We start from the raw sequence: 20,614 nt of genomic DNA on the forward strand, positions 1-20,614 counted from the left end.
TATTTTGTGAGAAACAAAAGCTTAAAAGTGTTAAAAACACATTCGTTGTTTGAAGATATTATTGACAGAGAAAAACTTTTACAATTAATAGAAAATACGCACATTAAAAATAACCATAGAGGTATTAACGAGGTTTATGAAGAATTGAGAAGAGTTTACTTTTACCCAAAAATTCAGAAAGAAATTCAAAAATTTATCAACATTTGCGAAATATGTAAGCTTGCGAAGTTTGATAGGTCCCCAATAAAGCATAGCTTAAACATTACAGCTACACCAGAAAAGCACAATGATATCGTTCATTTAGATATATGGTATCCACAACGAGGTAAGATGTATCTTACAAGTATAGATAAACTTACGAAATATGCTACTGCTTACAACTTGGAAGACAGGACCTGGGTATCGATACTGAAGGCACTTAAGCAAAGAATTCAATATTTAGGTAAACCAAACTAAGTAATTTTCGACAATGAGTTAGACACTGCTGTAGTTAGGGAATTTTTAAATGATCAAAAGATAAATTTCCACACAACAACAGCATATTTGAAAACAGGTAACGCTGACGTCGAAAGACTACATGGTACTCTGAACGAACACATTCGACTTTTTAATGCAGACCCAAATAATAAAGATGACATCATTGAAAATGTGTATAAATCAATATTAGCTTACAATAACACTATTCATAGTACGACCAAATATCGCCCAATAGATCTTTTAAATAATATGATTCCACAAGAAGAAATATTTAAACTTTCAAAAATGGTACATGAGAGAAAATCTAAGAGAATAAATGTGTTAAATCAAAAAACGAATAGAGTTGAAACGGACAGTTTTGCCAATAACATTGTTAATAATAATAGAGTTAGTAAATCAAAACCCAATTATAAAAAAATTTTAAATTATAAGCAGAATGGAAATCACCTAGTATCTACTGATAAAAAATTAAAAAAAATATATAAGTCACAAGTAAAACGAAATGCTGGAATTAATATATAAAAAAGCATTAAAATTATTTCAATATTGTATATTTTTGAATTCGCAGGGACTGCTTATTCTGGCGGCGGAGGAGTAATGTAAGCATCCACATCACCCACATACACATATATATTATCCATACACATACGTATCAAACATATCTACATTTATATTTACATAATTAAAATTACATATGTTATTGTAATAACTAACTACTTTAGTTTAATAAGAGAAATTAGAGTAAGAGAACAAGAGGATTCATATGTAAAGAGAGTAATTGAGATGAATCTTTAAAAATAAGATAGGATAAGTGCAAATGAAATAAAGTAAAAAAAATTGAGTTCTTATTCAGACACTAAAGAAAGCGTTTAGTTTTAATCGAAGAACATAATTATATATACATTCCGAAAGCTTAGCCGTTGGTATCTCATCTTCCATAAAGTGTTCAAAAACAGGTAAGTGGAAATCATAACTCATAATTGGTTCATCCAAATCAACAAACCAAAAATATTTGTTGTTAATGGACGAAGGAAAAAAGAAAAGATTAAAAATTGAATTTTTGATAGATTTTGAACAAAAAAACTAACATTTGTGGTCAAATATTCGCCATATACTCGAACTCAACTCGAAAAAATAGTTGTAATAAAGATGTGGGGAAATTTTTAAACAGAATCGCTTTATAACTTTTCAAGAAATCGTGTCCACTGACTTCAAAATTCTAGTTTTGAGATATGTTTTACGTTCTTGAAATTTTAATCATATCGATTTTATAATTTTGGATAATACTTTAATATTATACTATTTAATAAGACAATAAACTTTCAAATTTTGATTCCCACGTAATCGCTTAATTCACCAAATGGTCCAAATAAGCGTGATTCCTGTAATTGAACAAACTGATTATTTAAACGGGATTCTTTTAATTGAACAAATTGTTCAATTAAGCAAGTATCTGTTAATTGATTCGCCGGTTAATTGAACGAAATTTTTTTTGATGTGCAATTAAGCGAAAAGTACTGCATTACATTTAAGGTTTTAAGCAGTTTAAAGGCCGTGAAGTTAATAAAATGAATAAATGAGTACAAAAATTCATGTTTTGTGAAAATATTGAGAACATTCTCAAAATGGAAGGTTACAGTGTTCTCACTATTTTTTCTTTTTTCGTGCTCACCTACACAGTCATAATTCCTCTAGTTCCGACCACTGTTTTAAAGCCAATTTGGGTCTATGGAGCTCAACTTTGGAATTGCTCAAATCGAAGCTGCATTGCCTGCATTCACCGCTTCCAAGATGAAGTACTATGAATTATAGTTAATGGCAAGGATATGTTAGATCTGCTGACCTTCACCGTGATCTTGGTGTGAATTCAGTGGTAAATGATTTGTCAAAAATTGCAAAATCTCACGAAATAAGGCTAACGCCACAAAAAAAGTCCAATTACAACGCTATTATGCGTTGAATCTGGAGTCTACAATAAAATGATTACCCTATGTGAAATATGTCATTTTTTATGTAAACTAACGATAATGGCTTTTATTCCAAAAAATATTCCTGTTTTGAACTTTTTAAATTATAATTTCAAATTTCACTATGGAAATGTCATATTTTCTCGCACGAATGTAGATGTCCAATATAAGCACGATTTTGCGATAATGCGTTTCGACTTCGCCGCATCGCACTCAATGTTTAAAAATCAAACTCGTTTGATTTTGCCCGCAGTATCGTGCGAGAAAATATGACACTTCTGTAGTGAAAATTAAAATTACAAATTCGGAATTTCAAAAGAGAATTGTTTGGTGAAAAAAAGAAATTATTGAATTCTGCGAATGAAGACAATCAATATTTTTTAACTTATTAGAATTAAATACATAGTTTTTTAGTATTTAATCATTTTATACTACATATAATTGCAAAATAATTTTTACAGTCGTCCAATTTAGTGGTTTCGAACAAATAAAGAATACAATTATAATATAAATACCTTGCGATAGTGCACGGAATGTAGAGTATCCAGCAATGCCGAAGAGCGCTGCTACTGCTAAAGCGAATCCAATTGAAATGTGCGTGACTTTCTCCCATCGTTCAAGCGTGGCATTTCTCATGGACTGATAAACCAAAAATGTATTGTGGTGGCACATAAATGCTGAAATAACACCGCATAAATTAAAAAAAGTGGCAAACACACAAAATAGATAGTAATTGTGGTTAAACGATATGTTTTCACTAAATTATATAAATATTTATGTTGAATATGCTTGAGCTCAAAGAATAAAGGTTTCGTATAACGAGGCAGATTAAATGTTTGTTTAATTATTTTAGAAACTCACCAAAAACCATAATACCCGTAGCTGGAATCAAATCTATGTTGGCAAATCTCCAAGATTCGGGAGAATCGGCACTGAAATTGTAAAAAAATATTTCTGATGATCAAAAGCTTTAGCTTTAAAGCTTTGATAATAAAATATACAAAATTATTATTATTATAGCGCTAAAACATAAAAGTTTACTTTTGTATTTTACTTAAATTTCCAAGTTAATATTTAGTTTTGATTAATCAAATAGAAATTAGAAGAAAAATAATTAGTGTAAAAAATTAGAAATAAATGTGATGATGATAACGAGTCTTTGTTTCATACCGATCCATTACAACCATATATCTATATATACTATTAAACATATTTTACATGCATATATATGTTTATTTAAATGATATTTTTAAAGATTTTAAAATTTCTTAGAGTGCCAAGTAAACAATGGCAAACACTTACAATGGGACAAAAATTAAATCGGTCTCTAAAATCTCTAACAACACACAACAATCTAAGCAACACGATCACTAAATGCACACATCAAATTAATTAACAAATTGAACCAAATTTGTGGGAGGGAAAAGTGTAAAAAAATGTACAGTGCAGTGATGAAGGCGAAAAACTAAAATTCATTGGAGTTATTTGCTAGAAAAATTTTGTTGCCGTATATTTATAATCTAGGTTTGGAAATAATTCCAATAACATTACCCATTACAGGGTTTATCTAAACAAACTTAGTACTTAGTGTCGCTGCACCGTAACAATCGTTATACATATTAGGTTATAACTTATACTCACACAGTGTAATCACCAGACAGCAACTTTACAATTACGGCAAACAAAATGAACACCACACAGGCCAAGCTAATAAAACTAGCACGGGCTAATCGGGACACGTTTTTGTATAGACATAACGGTACAACAACACCAATTGTAACGAAGAATACAACTCCCAGCCGTACCGCACGCATTGACGTACCCCACGACGGAAAGAAACGTACTAACACTTTGGACAAAGTATCACCTACGACAACATTATAGGAAATCATAGCTGAAATTATAAATTTTATAAATTAGTAAAAACAAGTAAGGAAAGGCTAAGTTCGGGTGCAACCGAACATTTTATACTCTCGCAATTTCTGAAACGATTTCACTCTTTTTCACCACCAAAACACAATATATCGAAGACGTTACGCTCTCTTAATTTCTAAGACATATCGCATATTAACCGCTTTATTATATAAAGTCCACCGTATTTTTGAAAAACCTATGATTTGGTATATGGGATCTGGGGCAATTTATGATGCGATTTTAACAATTTCTGGTACATCATTAAAATATCTGGGAGATTTATATATATATTCGGTGAAAAATTAGCCTTGGGTACTGAGTTCTTCATGTTCGATATCCGGTGCATTGAAAAGTCATAGTCCGATTTTGACAATTTTCCACAAGTGATTTCACAGCTCAAATACAGTATTTGTGTAACGTTTTACTTCGATATCTTCATTGGTTTCTTATGTATATATTATAAAGAGAACGAATCAGATGGAAATCAAAATTGAGTTATATGGGTAGTAGGCGTGCTTGTGAATCGATTTCGCCCATTTTCATTTCATTCAGCCGTGTTATCAGTACGTAAAGAAAATATTATATACCGAATTTCATTGCAAGTAGTTTCCGAGGTATGGTTTTTACGCATAAGTGGGCGACGCTACACCCATTTTCCATTTTGAAAAAAAAAGGTTTCTGACGTTAAGGTTGTGGCTAAAAGAAACTACTGCAGAAAGTTTGGTTTATATAGCTTTATTGGTTTGCAAGATATATACAAACACTTATTTGGGGGTGGGGCCACGCCTACTTAAAAAAAAATACATCCAAATGTGCCCCTCCCTAATGCGGCCCTTTGTACCAAATTTTACTTTCATAACTTTATTTATGGCTTAGTTATGACACTTCATAGGTTTTCGGATTTCGCTATTTTGTGGGCGTGGCAATGGTCCGATTTCGCCCAATACTAATTTCCTCAGGGTGTCAAGGAATACGTGTTCCATGTTTCATTAAGATATCTCAATTTTTACGCAAGTTATCGCTTACACGGACAGACCTGATCATTTATATATACTATATATATAACCCCATGTCTAACTATTTTATTTCTATGAACAAAACAATAATACTCTGTGCAACATGTTGCGAGAGTATACAAATAATTAGCATTAAGTGTATGTACGTTAAAGTATTTATATATGTACATATCGCTCATTTAATTGAATAGTGTCACAACTCAAAAAAGTCGATTTTTCAGGAGAGCGATTTAAAGTTTTCAATTGTCTCTTATTTAGCAAATATAGAAAAATGCTATCAGTTTATTGACAACTCTAGTGGCCTGTAATATATTAGTTACAATGTTGAGCATAAATGGACCAAATAGAGTGTACTAATGCTTTTTCTTGTGCATAAATGTGATGCACTTTGAATTATGTCGTTATTTGTGAAAAATATAAATCAATTTCGCCGTCATAAGTCAAATGTGTCGTTCTTTCTGAAAAGAAAATTCAAATTCAATTTCACAAAATGTGTTGGAATACTAAATATGTCGTTATTTCGTAAAAAAAAAAATTATAACTAATTCTGGCACAACTGAGAAATGTCGTTTTTGTGATTAAAAAATAATGCAATATAACAAGTTTAAGAACGGCACATTCTTATATCACGGTTTATTTTCCTACGCATCGGAATGAAATTTTTATTCAATTCAAAAATCGTGTTTTTTGAGTTACGACACTATTCATTTAAATGAGCGATATATTAAGAAAAAACTTAGCTTTTGTTTATATGTACTTTGTTGACTTCCGAAACTTACCAAGAAATGGATACATGAATTGTAATATCGATAGAAGGTAGTATCCATATTTACCATATGCGGCTTCCATGATGCCTGGGTAACTGAATCTTCCGCATATGTGTCCGCATCTTACCTGAAATACAAAATCATCAGAGCAGACCAGTTTTATACTATGATACAAAAGAGGAAGGTCCCAAGCAATGGTTATTCTCATAATATGTGTGAAATATTTGGAGATATCTGTAAAATATGGAAATCAACAGATATCGCATATTGACAGTAAAATAGGATAAGTTGGCACATTTCATTGAGAAAGCAAGAGGTGAAAAATTCTCTAATTCGAATTTATTAGTGCTAGCAGGCCACATCCTGAGTTAAGGATGGGCTAACACTGGAAAAAGTTTACCGTTAAAATCAAATAACTTTAATTTGGTATAATTTAATTTTTTAATTTGTATTTTTGAGATTTTCAAAATACTGCTCTTGTCTATTTTATATTTTGATTGTTCCTCATTTTGGGAAAATCGGTAGAGATTAAGTCGATGCATTTATCGAAACTTGTAATTCGTAGAACGTGTTTTTAATACATATTTTTTTCGAAAAGTTTATCAAATTATAAAAATACATTTCATGTTAGTAATCGCTTTATTTTTTTAAAAATGTATATGAATTTAACTTGCCATTAAAATGAGTGAATAATCCGTGATGTAAGCAATCAATATAAGCAGCAGTAAACCCAGTACAAAACCAGCGCGATGCAGAGCATATGGAATGCCAATGACGCCGCTGCCAACAATGGAATTTATATAGTTGAATGACGCCTGAGGAAGTGAGGACAAAGCGTCTCCTCCTAATGTCGTCGACGTCTCATTTTGTTGTCCTTCTGCATCGGAATTCGGGCGCTGTTGGCGTGGCGTTGGGTGCTTTGCCTGTTGATGAGTAACCACATATGCATAATTAAGATACATATGTATATATGTGTATGTATGTCAGTATTTATATTATATATATTGAATGACGATATAAAACGCTCAAATACGATTGCGTATATACATATGTAAACATGATATGTACATAAAGAAACTGATTAAAATTACTTAGATATCTTTTCATCTAATTTTTATTGCATCCTCTTAAAGTACTTCCAAAGCGCTATAAAAACAAAATATTTCAACATTTTAGTTATATCTTTAACATACGGATGGTTGCTACTAATAATAAAAAAATTTTGAAAATTAATGAAAATCTATAAAATCCCTCTTATTTCATTAATAGTAATATTTGCATGTCTTTACCTAATCTATGAACATATGTATATATCACAAAATCTTACTTTTTAAATAATAAAATGCTTTAAAAACAAGGGTTATTCGACGGAAATTAATCATCATTCACTGGTGATAAATTACACATACGTAACTGAACCAGCTAGGAGAGACATTTTCTTTAGAACGTCGTATAAGTTAGTTCGACTAATTTACGAGGTACTATACCATAAGAAATACTTGTATTGTAATTACTTGTAAAATACTAAGTTCTAATCATCACTTCAATCAAATATATATACAGTTGAACTTCCTCAACTCGAATCACCATAATCCACGAAAAAACTTCGAGTTAGAGATACTTCGATTTATAAAAGATTTTATTAAAACACACAATTTTTCAAAAAGCTGTAAATATAGATTTATACACAGTTTTATTTATTTACTTCGCATAATGTTTTAAGTACATACGTTAAAAGATGTATTCTGTAATTTTGTTCGTTACAGTTTGCAATTGTTTGGCTCTTGACGGCTGTATCCCACGCCTTTGTTACATTATTAGTGCAATCCATAAGTTTAACATCATATTTTTTGTTCGCCTCCATACAATATAGAGGAACTCTTTTAAAATTTTGACTCAATAGTAAAATTTTAAATTTTGTATTATGCCCTGGTCGAAAAGTTCGATTTATGAATGGAAATTTGTATCAAATTTGACTTCAAGAGTGCGAGTTATGGAAGTTCAACTGTAATTTTTACTTTTCTTTATAATATATTATAATATATTATTATAATATTCTTTCAACGTAGTATTATATATTAGATTATAGACACAACAATTCTATAAATAAAGTGACATTTCTTCAATAACAATAATTCCAGCTTCGTGGAATATTTCAAAATTAAATTTCCATTGTCACTGTAATGTTTACGTCTTGAATAAAAACTCAGATATTTGAATTTGCCGAATATATAAGAAAAGAAAGGAAACTATATTTACCTCCATGAGATTATTGATATCATCAAATGCATGAGCTTCAATTTCCGAAACATCGCTTCCCTAAAAAACAACATTTTAAAATAATAGAAAAAAATTGTGATCATTTCGTAATTGCAGTTCACTGCATTAGGTATAAAATCATAGTATTTAAAAATAGCTATATATATTGTTGAGCTAATCAATTTGTCAAAACAACTTTAATATGGTTTAGGCGACTAGATTTTAAGGATTTTCTAAATTCTACCACAAAGAATATTTATATTAAAGGTTTTACGCGAATACGGATGAAATAATCCAAATAATTTATGATATCTATATATATATGATCTAATTTTGCCTTGGCTATGCATAATAAATTATTATTATAAATTATATTTTAGGAATAATTTTTCTTACTGTGATCACTTGTACGTAATTTATGAACTAGTTAAAAAATGTTGACCTGGCTATGTAACGGTTATTTTTAAAATTACTTAAAATGAGGATCTCCGTACTTCCGTTTGATTTTATATCAAATATATACATATTTAGCTACGTAAGATTCAGTGTAATTAAGTGTAATTTTTTCGCTAATCATAATGCAATTTTGTCAGCTAGTTAGCAACGCTACCTTTTGGTAGACACTTGTTTAGAATAGTAATATAATCCTTAAATTTGCCGTTATTTTTTCGCTTAAAATTTTGGTAGCAGGTTTATGCAATAGAAATACTGTTAATATTTTCCATAACAGTACAAGCGTTACTTAGTGCAAGGTTAATAAAGTGAGACAGCTAATTAGAAACGTTTGATCAAAGATGAAATATTCGACACATTTATTTACTGTTTAGAATGCCTTTCTTCAATATTTTTATTAGGGAAAATCACCAGCTGCAACTCTTGCCCTGTACCTGCCTATTTTTGACCTTCATTAAGCTACAAAGACGTACAGTTAAATTGCAAAGCATATTGAATATTTACAAAATAGTCTTTAATGTCTTAAGGAATATGTAAGATTCTAAATCACCACCATTGCTAATATTGAACGGAAAAAGGTCCCGAAAAGTTAGTAATAGACCTTAAAATAGTAATTCGCTTCCGAAAAGACCCAAAAATGAGTTCCACTGGCATTTGACGAAAAATTCAGGGCGAATTTAATGACTAGCTATTCTAGAGAACAATTGCCTGACGTTTGGTAGAATATTACTTGATTGACAGACAAACGCGCAGGTCGCCCCTTTTAACTATGATTCAACGAAAAAGACGTGCAGACTTTTCAGTGTCTCATTGATTTTGAACTGCAAATCAGTGGAAGCATGTCAATTGGTAGTGTGGGGTTTGTGCACTCCATAGAATTTATGGAATTTTAAATTAGGAAAATTTCGTCTGTATACTGAAGAATATTATTTTGGTGGGGGGCTAAGAAATTTTTTTTACTGTTATGTGGAAATACCGACCCAAAGCAATGCCAAAGTTACAGAAAATGTTTTTCAATGAAAATTTCATAAATTTTTATACATGGCCATCATTTTGTTCTGACTTCAAAACATTAGAACAACTCTAGGGTGACGTTAAAGAGCATCAAAAAATATATCAAATATTGAATTCTTTTTTGGCGCGTTGTCGGAATTTTATTATATTAAGACACAACTGATTAATGGGAATGTTGAAGAAAAAGTATTATACAAGCAAATACTAACTAAAAATAAATGTTAGTTGTCTCACTCTAATCGTGGTTTTCACGTGGTTTTGTATAAAAAAAATGAAAAATATTGAAACATGAAATTTTAATAATTTGTTTTCTATTTGTTTTTAAATTGTCCATGTGTTTAAATAAAATTAGCGCAAAAAGTATGAACAAAAGCGTTTTAGTGAAAAAGATTACAGCTGTACATATGTACATCGCCCTATAATTAAACAATTATAAGACTGGGGAAATACTTTCAACTTTGTCTCGCAACACGAATCTCACATATATTTTTTACTTTGATGGGTCACTGTTAGTGAATTTGTAAGTAAAGGCTAAGTTCCATACTCTCGAAATTTATTTATTTAATTTAATAAAAATACCGTACAATTTGACTCATATATTCGGCAAAAATTCCACTAGAGTAACGAAAATCATTATATACATATATGATAAATGAAGGATGAGGTTCCTCGACTGATTTCACTCATTTTCGCCATGGTACCATAGCTCATATATAATTCGATATGTATGATGTAAAGCTTATCGGAGGTTTTAATTCCAGTGTTAGGTCTGCAATATACCTTCGGTAGAATTCATATATTTGACAGATTTTTTAATGTAAATAATTGAGGTTCTCAGGTTCGATATCTGGCGCCTTGAGAAGCTATAGTCTAATGACCGATGGCACACCTCCAATTTTATTCAAATCAGATGGAATTCAACATTGTGTTATGTGCAGGCATGGCTGTGACTCGCTTTAACCAATTTTCAGGATCAAACATCAGAATATCAAAGAAATATCTTGTAAATTACATGGTTGGTATTTATAGAATAGTAGTGGCTCGGCCCATATTTTCCATTTTTTACATCAATATTGGTGCAGCATCATCATCCTTCTGGAACATATTTTTTCTTTAAATTTAGAGTTTTTGTCATTTTTATTTAATGAGTTAACGCGCTTTTAACAGTTTTCAACATAACATTGGGGATTTCACCCATTTTTGTCCCATATAATGAGATATAAAATTGAAATACAAGTCTGATTGATAAAGCCTTAGTATAGAATATTGGTCGGAACCACGACTACTTTTTCCAAAGTAATTTATTCATATATGCCCCTCCTTTTAATGAATCTCTGTACCGAAATTCCGTTCCATTTTGTCCATCCATTATTAACCATCTCGTTGCCAAGAGACATGTGTACCAAGTCGCATTAAGATATCTTACTGGTATTTCAAAATTAACAAGTAAGGAAGGGCTAAGTTCGGGTGTAACCGAACATTTTATACTCTCGCAATTTATTGATGTAATTTTATAAAGATAACACAATTCGACCCATATATTCGGTATAAAGTTCAATAGAATAACGAAAATCATCATAAATAGTGTATGGGGACTGAGGTAATTCCTAAACCGATTTCACTCGTTTTCACCATCAAGATATAATGTATCGAAGACTATACGCTCACTTAATTTAATATTAATTATAATTAGGTATATGAGAAACTGTTATAAGAAAAAAATTCAGAGGGAATGAATTACATTAAAATATCTGAGGGATTTACCTAAGTATATAGTATTACCCTTAGGCACTGAGTTCTTCATGTTCGATATCAGGGGCCTTGAAAAGTCATGGTTCGATTTTGACAATTTTTTCACAAGTGATGCAACATATCATATACAGTGTTTGTGTAAAGTTTTATTTCGCTATCTTCATTAGTTCCTAATGTATATATTATAAAATGAAGGAATAGGATGAAATTCAAAAATGAGTTATATGGGAAGTTGTCGTGGTTGTGAACCAATTTCGTCCATTTTTCACACGTGTCATCAGCGTGTGAAGAAAATATTATATACCGAATTTTATTGAAATCTGTATAGTAGTTCCTGAGATATGGTTTTTGACCCATAAGTGGGCGACGCCACGCCCATTTTCCATTTTGTAAAATCTCAGTGCAGCTTCCTTCTGCCATTTCTTATGTAAAATTTGGTGTTTCTGACGTTTTTCGCACTTTTTTTAATTTTCAACCTAACCTTTGTATGGGAGGTGGGCGTGGTTATTATCCGATTTCTTTCATTTTTGGACTGCATAAGGAAACGGCTAAAATAAACAACTGCGGAAAGTTTGGTTTATGTAGCTTTATTGGTTTGCGAGTTATATACAAAAAACCTATTTGGGGGTGGGGTCACGCCCACTTTTCCAAAAAAATTACATCCAAATGTGCCCCTCCCTAATGGGAACCTATGTTTCATTCTCATAACTTTATTTATGGCTTAGTTATGACACTGTATAGATTTTCGGTTTCCGCCATTTTGTGGGCGTGGCAGTGGACCGATTTTGCCCATTTTCGAAAGCAACCTCCTCAGGGTGCCAAGGAACATATGTTCCAAGTTTCATTAAGATATCTTAATTTTTACTCAAGTTATCGCTTGCACGGACAGACGGACAGACGGACGGACAGACATCCGGATTTGAAATCCACTCGTCATCCTGATCATTTATGTATATATAACTCCATATCTAAGTCTTATATTTCTTAGTGACACAAACAACCGTTAGGTGAATAAAACTATTATACTCTGTGCAACAGGTTGCGAGAGTATAAAAACGTTGAGGGAACCATTTTTTATCGATCAGCAAACGTAACGATTTTTCCGTTTTCCGTTTTCGCAGTCAACTTTACTTCTTAACGCGCTGTCAAATACGAATGTTTTAATCGCTCAGCGTTGGCGTCCCATTATTTCGTCGCTGCCGCTTTTAGTTAGGGAAGGTGCAAGGCAGTCCCAAATATTCTCGATTACGAAGAAGACAGTGCATCTAACGGATTTATGACCAACACTGTCTTACATATATGTATATTAGAGCTTTATGATAGCGATGCAATTGCTATTATGATTTATTTATCATTCTGATCTCTTAGATATATGTAGTGTCTCACAGCTACAGTCAGTCGCGCAAATTACGGTAATTGATTGTCTTACTTTTATAACTCACATTTTATTATTGTTTTATATCATTTTTAGTTTACTTTTGAGTTTTAAGTGATCGGCAGTAAAATTGGGGCCGACGAACGACAACTGAACAGGGATAATTGGTCTAAAACCATTACAAAACTGGAAAATCGCAGCGAAAAAATTGCTGTACTAGTAAATTTGAGTCACGCAACAGTGTAGTGTATAATTGTATTTTTTGTTGAAAATCGAATTTAAAATAAAGGACAAAGTGCACCAAACAAAAGGTTCAGTGTATACGTCAGAAGAATAACCCAAACATTCGGCCCCGAATTTAACACAGAGTTTCAGCAGGAATTAGACTTACGATTTTGAACAGAAACTATAAGGCGGATACTACTTGCAATGGCATTCAAAACAGCTAAACCGAGTTGGATCGCTGGAATATGGTAATTTATGTACGCGAGTCATAGTTTAACCCTTTTGTTTCTGATGATAATGTTTGGCGGACATGAAATTACAGTATTCCAAATTTTCATATACAGTGACGAGTAATTCTGTAAGGCTAAGGCCACGCAATTGGCGGCAAAGCGCTGAACGGCTTAACGGCGATTTTGATGAGTGTCATTTCTGAGCGGTTCATTGTTAAAGTGTTGTTGTCAAGGGCAGTCCGCTTAATATTTTTAGGTGAAATTCCCATTCATATTTGTAAAAAGTTGAATCTTTTAAGAAAAACATTTGATGTTTTCAAGGCAGATTTTGGCATTACTGTCGCATGTCTGTTAAAACCGTTGATATGTTGTTTTCTGCAGAGCAAAGGCTAGTTTCATTTGCTTTTCGTTCACATAATTTCAGTCACATAATTTCAAATACGTATACATATTATCATATGGGAGGCAATTGTTGAGGAATAGTTAAAGCGGTCGAATTTGCACGATTGAAATTAATAATTCTATATTTATTTGCCATTTTTATTGTTTGCCGCTCAGCCATTAACTAAAAATTAGAAATGGTTTTATTCCCGAGCAGCGCCGCTATACCACTCACAGGCCGCACATTGTGTGGCCACTTCAATAGTGTCACCGCTCAGCTGCTCGCCGCTTAGCCGATCATTGAGTGGCCGAGGCCTAACACGTTAAAGGCGCTTGTATTTTAACTAAGTATATTTCACGAGTTAAGAGTTAAAACTAATTGTTTTTAATGTTGTGTGTGGACATCGTAGAGCTACAGGTTCTGTAAAAGTTCCAATATCTCACAACAATAAACTACTGGTGACAGCAAAAATTAAAAATAACTAAAATGTTACAGTGAGCTATTTTTATACACTCGCAACAAAAGAGTATAATAAAGAGTATAATAGTTTTGTTCACATAACGTAAAACTAAACGGGTTAGATATAGGGTTATACATATATACCAAACTGATCAGGGCTACGAGTAGATTTCGGATGTCTGTCCGTCTGTGCAAGCTGTAACTTGAGTAAAAATTAAGATATCTTGATGAAACTTGGTACACGTGTTTCTTGGCCCCATAGGAAAGTCGACTTCGAAGATGGGCGAATCGGACCACTGCCACGCCCACAAAATGGCGAAAACCGAAAACACATAAAGTGCCATAACTAAGCCATAAATAAAGCTATGAAAGTAAAATTTGGTAAAAACGATCACACTATAAAGGGGCATATTTGGATGTATTTTTTGGGGAAGTGGACGTGGACCCTACCCCTACCAAGTTTTTTGTACTTATCTCCTAGAGCAATATCAAGGATCAATGTATTTTTTAGGCACTAACATATACAGTCCAAAAATGAAGGAAATCGGATTATAACCACTCCCACCTCCCATATTTATTGAGTGCAGCTCTTCTGTACCTTCTTTGTAATGAAATTTAAGACTTCTGGTGGTTTTCCTTACTGAATTAAAGCATTTTTAGTAGTTTTCAACGTAATCTTTGTATGGACGGTGGGCGTGGTTATAGTCCGATTTCCTCCATTTTTGGACTATATACGGAAATGTCTGACAAAAAAAAACGACTCCTGAAAGTTTCGTTGATAAAGCTTTAGTAGTTTACGAGATATATACAAAAAACTTAGTAGGCGGCGGGGCCACGCCCACATTCCCAAAAAAATAACATCCAAATATACCCCTTTCTTGAATAATCGTTTGTACCAAATTTTACTTTCATAGCTTAATTTATAGCTTAGTTATAGCCCTTTATGTGTTTTCGGTTATCGCCATTTCGTGGGCGTGGCAGTGGTCCGATTACCCCACACACTTCGTTGATGATGCTGACGTTGACGGGAGCTCGGATGGGAGGTTTTATCGCATCCACCATATAGCCCGGACATAGCGCGAAGTGATTACCACCTGTTCCTGTCCATGGCGAACGCCCTTGGTGGTGTAAAGTTGAACTCAAAAGAGGCTTGTGAAAAGCGGTTGTCCGAGTTCTTCGCAAATAAGGTGGGTGGCTTCTACGAGGGGGGTATTATGAAGTTGCCGTCTAGATGGAAACAGATTATTGAACGAAACTGCGCATATTTGAACTAAACTAACACTTTTTGTATTGAATAAAGAGCAAAAAAGCGGAAGGGAGATACCTACCAACCTAATATATAATGAATATGTAGGCCAAATTGCGAATTATAAGAATAAAATTAAATAAAAATTGCGAGAGTATAAAATGGTCGGTTACACCCGAACTTAGCCCTTCATTACTTGTTTGTAATTGTGATAAGCAGGCGGGAATTTTTAGTTGTTAAATAATATTTGAGTTGTCAGGTAACAAACGTGACCATACGGCTAAAAATTACCCAAAAAAAGTGAGTTGATGGCGCGTCGTTCTTTAAAAAAACTTGGTTCTAAATCATCGGAAAAGAAAATAAACAATGTTGATAAACAGACATGTGCGGCTCTGGCACGATTTTGTTGCAACACATGAGTATTGGACTGAAGAAGATTGGGATATGGGAGTTTAAAACAAACAAAAATTAAATATACAAATATTCACTTTATTTTTTATTTTAAAGGTAATATGGTCTGATGAGACGAACATAAATCGTTATCAGTCTGATTGATGTTCCGGGTACAATACAGGAGACCCAAACAGTAAATCATGGTGACGGGTGAATCATGGTTTGGAGCTGTATTACCAGAAACTGTGTACGCCGTCTGATACGCATTGCTGGAATTATATGTAAGGAGCAGTATTTGACTATTTTCTTGTTGCCGAAAAAGTTATATTTCAGCAAGACATTGGCCCGAAGCACATGGCTTGCCTTGTACAAGATTGAATAAAATATCAAAAATTTAGGCCCTTACATGGCCCGCAATCACCGGATATAAATCCAATCGAAAATTTGTGACGTCATGCCAAGACCCAGCTGTCTAAATAGCCTAATCCCCCTAAGGGGTAAATGAGTTGTGGCAGCGAACTCAAGAAAAAAAGCTAAGGGTCTTTGGAGCAAATATTAACTGTAAGATTTTATAGTTTATGATATAAAGAAGTAGAGAACAGCAGAAATAAATATTTATCCAAACTCCGAGATCGCCCAAACCCATTGGCTAATGCTTTATTACATTCTTGTAATCAATCACGTCTAAAAAGAAGAGATATGCCAGCACACTGAGGAGCAACGTTTCACCAAAACAACTCAATCAATTGGTTGAGCTTGTCTAGTTTTAATTAGAATTAAGATTTTATAACTTATTGTTAGGCTCCAAAGAGCAGATTCAATAAATAAAGAAATATATGAAAAAAAAAAATGATATTGAAACAGTGGCGTAGCTTGCATAGGTGACACCCGGGGCGGAGTTTGAAGGTGTCACCCCAAAACTCAACAAAACTTTTAAAATAAAAAAGTAATAATCATTTACATTTTATTAAAACACGAGTATTACAAATATTAGTATATTATGTGAAAAAATTTAAATTTCTTCCTTCTAGCTTTGACACTTACAAACTCCGAAATCACGTCTTCAAAATTTATATTTTGTGTTGCTTCATGTTCTATTGTTAAAATACCAAGATTGTTTAATCTGGTTTCAGTCATTGTAGACCGCAAGTAATTTTTAATTAATTTTAATTTGCTGAAACTTCTCTCACATGAAGCGACTGATGTACATATTGTCATAAATAACTTTAGTGCGACCGTTAGATTCGGAAGAGATGCTGTAAAATCCCATTCCACAATGAATTTCAAATAGTCCAGCGTCACCCAATTAGAGACAGTAATATTAGCCGCTTTTAAATGTCTTCTCAATCTTTGTATTTGTAAAAGTAGTTCTGTTTCTCATACTTCATCGTAAAGGTTAGTAAATTTTGATATAGCAAATTTTAACTGTTCAGTGTTTGCCAAAAGCAAGGTCTTTGACCGCACAACCTCAAACAATGAAGCTACGTCTTTAATGGACTTTACTCGTGTTTCGAGTTCAATATTGAATCTGTCAAGACATTCTAACATGCCCTTTTGAAGTTCCGCTCTAAGTGTAAGTCCAGTATCGGTGGCTAACTCCCCGGGCATGCGTTTCTTGCGACGAATTCGTCGTTCTATCGAAATGTTGTATTCTTCCGATTTTTGTACAGCAAAATCTATTGCCTCTCCTGCTAGATGCAACCAAAGTGTATTCAACAAAGTGAACTAAGTATATGACATTTCATTTTTTTTTACCCGAATTTGTCATGTTTGTTGCCATTGATTTAACCCTTACATTTATTCAAAAATTCAAATTTTGAAATTCAAAAGTAAACAAATTTCAAACCAAAAAAAAATATTTTTTAAATGAATAAAAGAAAATGCCGAATACTTTCTGCTTATGCAAAACAACTCATGGAAGCAATTTACTAATGTTATGTGCTCCAACTGGCAAATTGCAAACAATTCTATCAATATATATTATATTGTTCAAGATGAAAAAGATGGGTTAATGTAAACAAATACATGAATTGTTTACTATTTTATTGTCAAAAACGGGTATGTCAAATACTTAGTTCACTTTGTTGAATACACTTTGGATGCAACCTTTTCTCTCCAATGAATAGAAGAAGTGCTTCTAGTTTTATGATTATTTCATCAACACATAAACCTTTACTTTGCAATGCAATCACTTCCCTTAGCAAATCATTCCAAAAGAAAAGAAACAGTGAGAAATTGCACACAGCAGAGATAAGATTTTGTGCAGCACCTCTAGTTTCTAAATTTACGTCTTGGTCACATAGTTCATCAATTGCAGATATTATCCCATCAAAATTTTCAGCCAATACTTTTACTGCACCATAATGAGCACTCCAGCGCGTTATCGAAAGTCTTTTAACATATGCTTTGCAGTGATTGAGGAGCACTTCCCAGCGGCTTGTGGAAGTTGAAAAAAAGTTAAAAAAGTTGCTCCGAAAAATGTAACACAAGTCATATTTTGTGCAAACGAATGCTGGCCGCATAAATTAATTGAATGATCTATACAACCAATAAAAATTGTTTTATTGTTTTTTTCTTTTATAATATCTTGCATTCTCCCGTACACCACTCATAACTGCAGCATTATCATAGCCTTGAGAACGACACATCATAATATCTAAGCCATCGTTTTCAAGCTTCTTTAGTATTTCAGCGCTTAAATCAGCTTCGTTTTTTCCATGTAAGGGAAAAAATCCTAAGAATACTTCTTTGACTTCTACTTTTCTATTATTAATTTTTACATAACGAATTACTTCAGACATGTGAAACGTCAGCTGTGCTATCAAACATGATTCCGAAATATTTGACCGATTTAATTTCGTTGACAAGCTGACATTTTACATGATTAGCTAAAACATATATGAACTCATTTTGTATTTCTGACGATAAATGTCTTACTTTAGGTGATTTTTCCTGCTCCAAATATAATATATGTTCTTTGAGTACAGCATCATACTTTGATAGCAGTTTAACTGGTTCTAAGAAATTACCTTTATTGGAAAACCCTTGGGTTTCATCATGTCCATGTGGCGGTTATGCTCTCTGCCACAGATCTACGATTTTTTACAGGTAGAACTGATTGTCATAGTCGGGCTCTTACTACTCTAAACAATTAATTGAAAACAAAAATAGAATCATTAAAATTGGTGTTTATTTTTGTTTCTGTCGTCATTTTAGAATGGATCACTGTTTTGTTTTGCTCGTCACTGTACATACTATGTACATATTCTAACTCTGTTGCGAGAGGAAATACAGTAGGTAGAAAAAGAAAGTTATCAAAACAGAAAGCACTTTTTCAAATGATCTCAATTTTTTTTCCTTTATAGATTATCAATTTTTTGTATATGTTCGGAAAGTACCGTTATCAAAGTACGGCGGTTGATGATCGCGTGGTTGGTAATAAATTTGTGTGGCATTATATAATTATACTCAGTGCTAAAGCGTGGAAAAAGTAAATTATCAAGTGCCATAATCAATGTTTTTATACTCTCGCAACAAAAGTTGCTACGAGAGTATTATAGTTTTGTTCACATAACGGTTGTTTGTAATACCTAAAACTTAAAGAGTTAGATATGAAGTATATACCAAAGTGATCAGGGTGACTAGTAGATTTGAAATCCGGATGTCTGTCCGTCCGTCCGTCTGTCCGTCTGTGCAAGCTGTAACTTGAGTAAAAATTAAGATATCTTGACGAAACTTGGCACAAATATTCCTTGGCACCGTAAGAAGATCAAGTTCGAAAATGGGCGGAATCGGACCATTGCCACGCCCACAAAATGGCGAAAACCAAAAACACATAAAGGGTCATAACTAAGCCATAAATGAAGTTATAATAGTAAAATTTGGAATAAAGTATCGCCCTAGGATGGGGCATATTTGGATGTAATTTTTTTGGGGAAATGGGCGTGGCCCCACCCACAAATCGGTTATTTGTATTTAACTCGCAAACCAATAAAGCTATATAAACCAAACTTTCTGCAGTCGGTTCTCTTACGTACCCCACCACACGCCATGGAAATAGTTGAAATCGGATAATAACCACGCCCACCTCCCATACAAAGGTTCGGTTGAAAATTACTAAAAGTGGGTTAACTCACTAACGAAAAACGTCAGAAACACTAAATTTTGCATAAGAAATAGCAGAAGGGAGCTGTACTCAAATTTTTTTACAAAATGGAAAATGGGTGTGGCATCGCCCACTTATGGATCAAAAACCATATCTCAGGAACTACTCGACCGATTCGATATTTGAAATTCGGTATATAATATTTTCTTGACACCCTGATAACACGGACAAAAAATGGGCGAAATCGCTTCACAATCACTACTGCTTTCCTTATAACTCAATTTTGAAATCCATCTTATTCCTTCACTTTATAATGTAAACATAAGGAACCAATGAAGATAGCGGAATAAAATTTTACACAAATAGTGCATATCATCTCTGACTTCACTTGTGAAAAAATTGTCGAAAACGGACTATAACTTTTCAAGGCCCCAGATATCGAACATGTTGAACTCAGCGCCTAAAGGTAAATTTTAACCGAAAATTTGGGTAAATCTCTCAGATAATTTAGTGTAATTCATAGGAAATATAGTGTTCTGTTAAAAAAATATTAAAATGGCGTCATAACATCTCCATATAC

The 20,614-nt window shown here is 32.9% G+C and overlaps 1 protein-coding gene across 1 annotated transcript in view; it reads right to left on the reverse strand.

Moving 5' to 3' along the window:
* The window catches only part of LOC105219948 (putative sodium-coupled neutral amino acid transporter 11), a 64,599-nt gene that overhangs the window by 36,702 nt on the left and 7,283 nt on the right, over nucleotides 1-20,614 (reverse strand). Inside the window, exons 2-7 of the mRNA XM_054232992.1 lie at nucleotides 8,401-8,460; nucleotides 6,816-7,064; nucleotides 6,154-6,268; nucleotides 4,086-4,338; nucleotides 3,306-3,376; nucleotides 2,960-3,121 (exon numbers count right to left, since the gene is read on the reverse strand). Coding sequence (XP_054088967.1) covers nucleotides 2,960-3,121; nucleotides 3,306-3,376; nucleotides 4,086-4,338; nucleotides 6,154-6,268; nucleotides 6,816-7,064; nucleotides 8,401-8,460 — 910 coding nt within the window. The remainder of the gene's footprint in view (nucleotides 1-2,959; nucleotides 3,122-3,305; nucleotides 3,377-4,085; nucleotides 4,339-6,153; nucleotides 6,269-6,815; nucleotides 7,065-8,400; nucleotides 8,461-20,614) is intronic.

The sequence above is a fragment of the Zeugodacus cucurbitae genome, chromosome 6, assembly GCF_028554725.1.
Source record: "Zeugodacus cucurbitae isolate PBARC_wt_2022May chromosome 6, idZeuCucr1.2, whole genome shotgun sequence".
Classification (NCBI taxonomy): Eukaryota; Metazoa; Arthropoda; class Insecta; order Diptera; family Tephritidae; genus Zeugodacus; species Zeugodacus cucurbitae.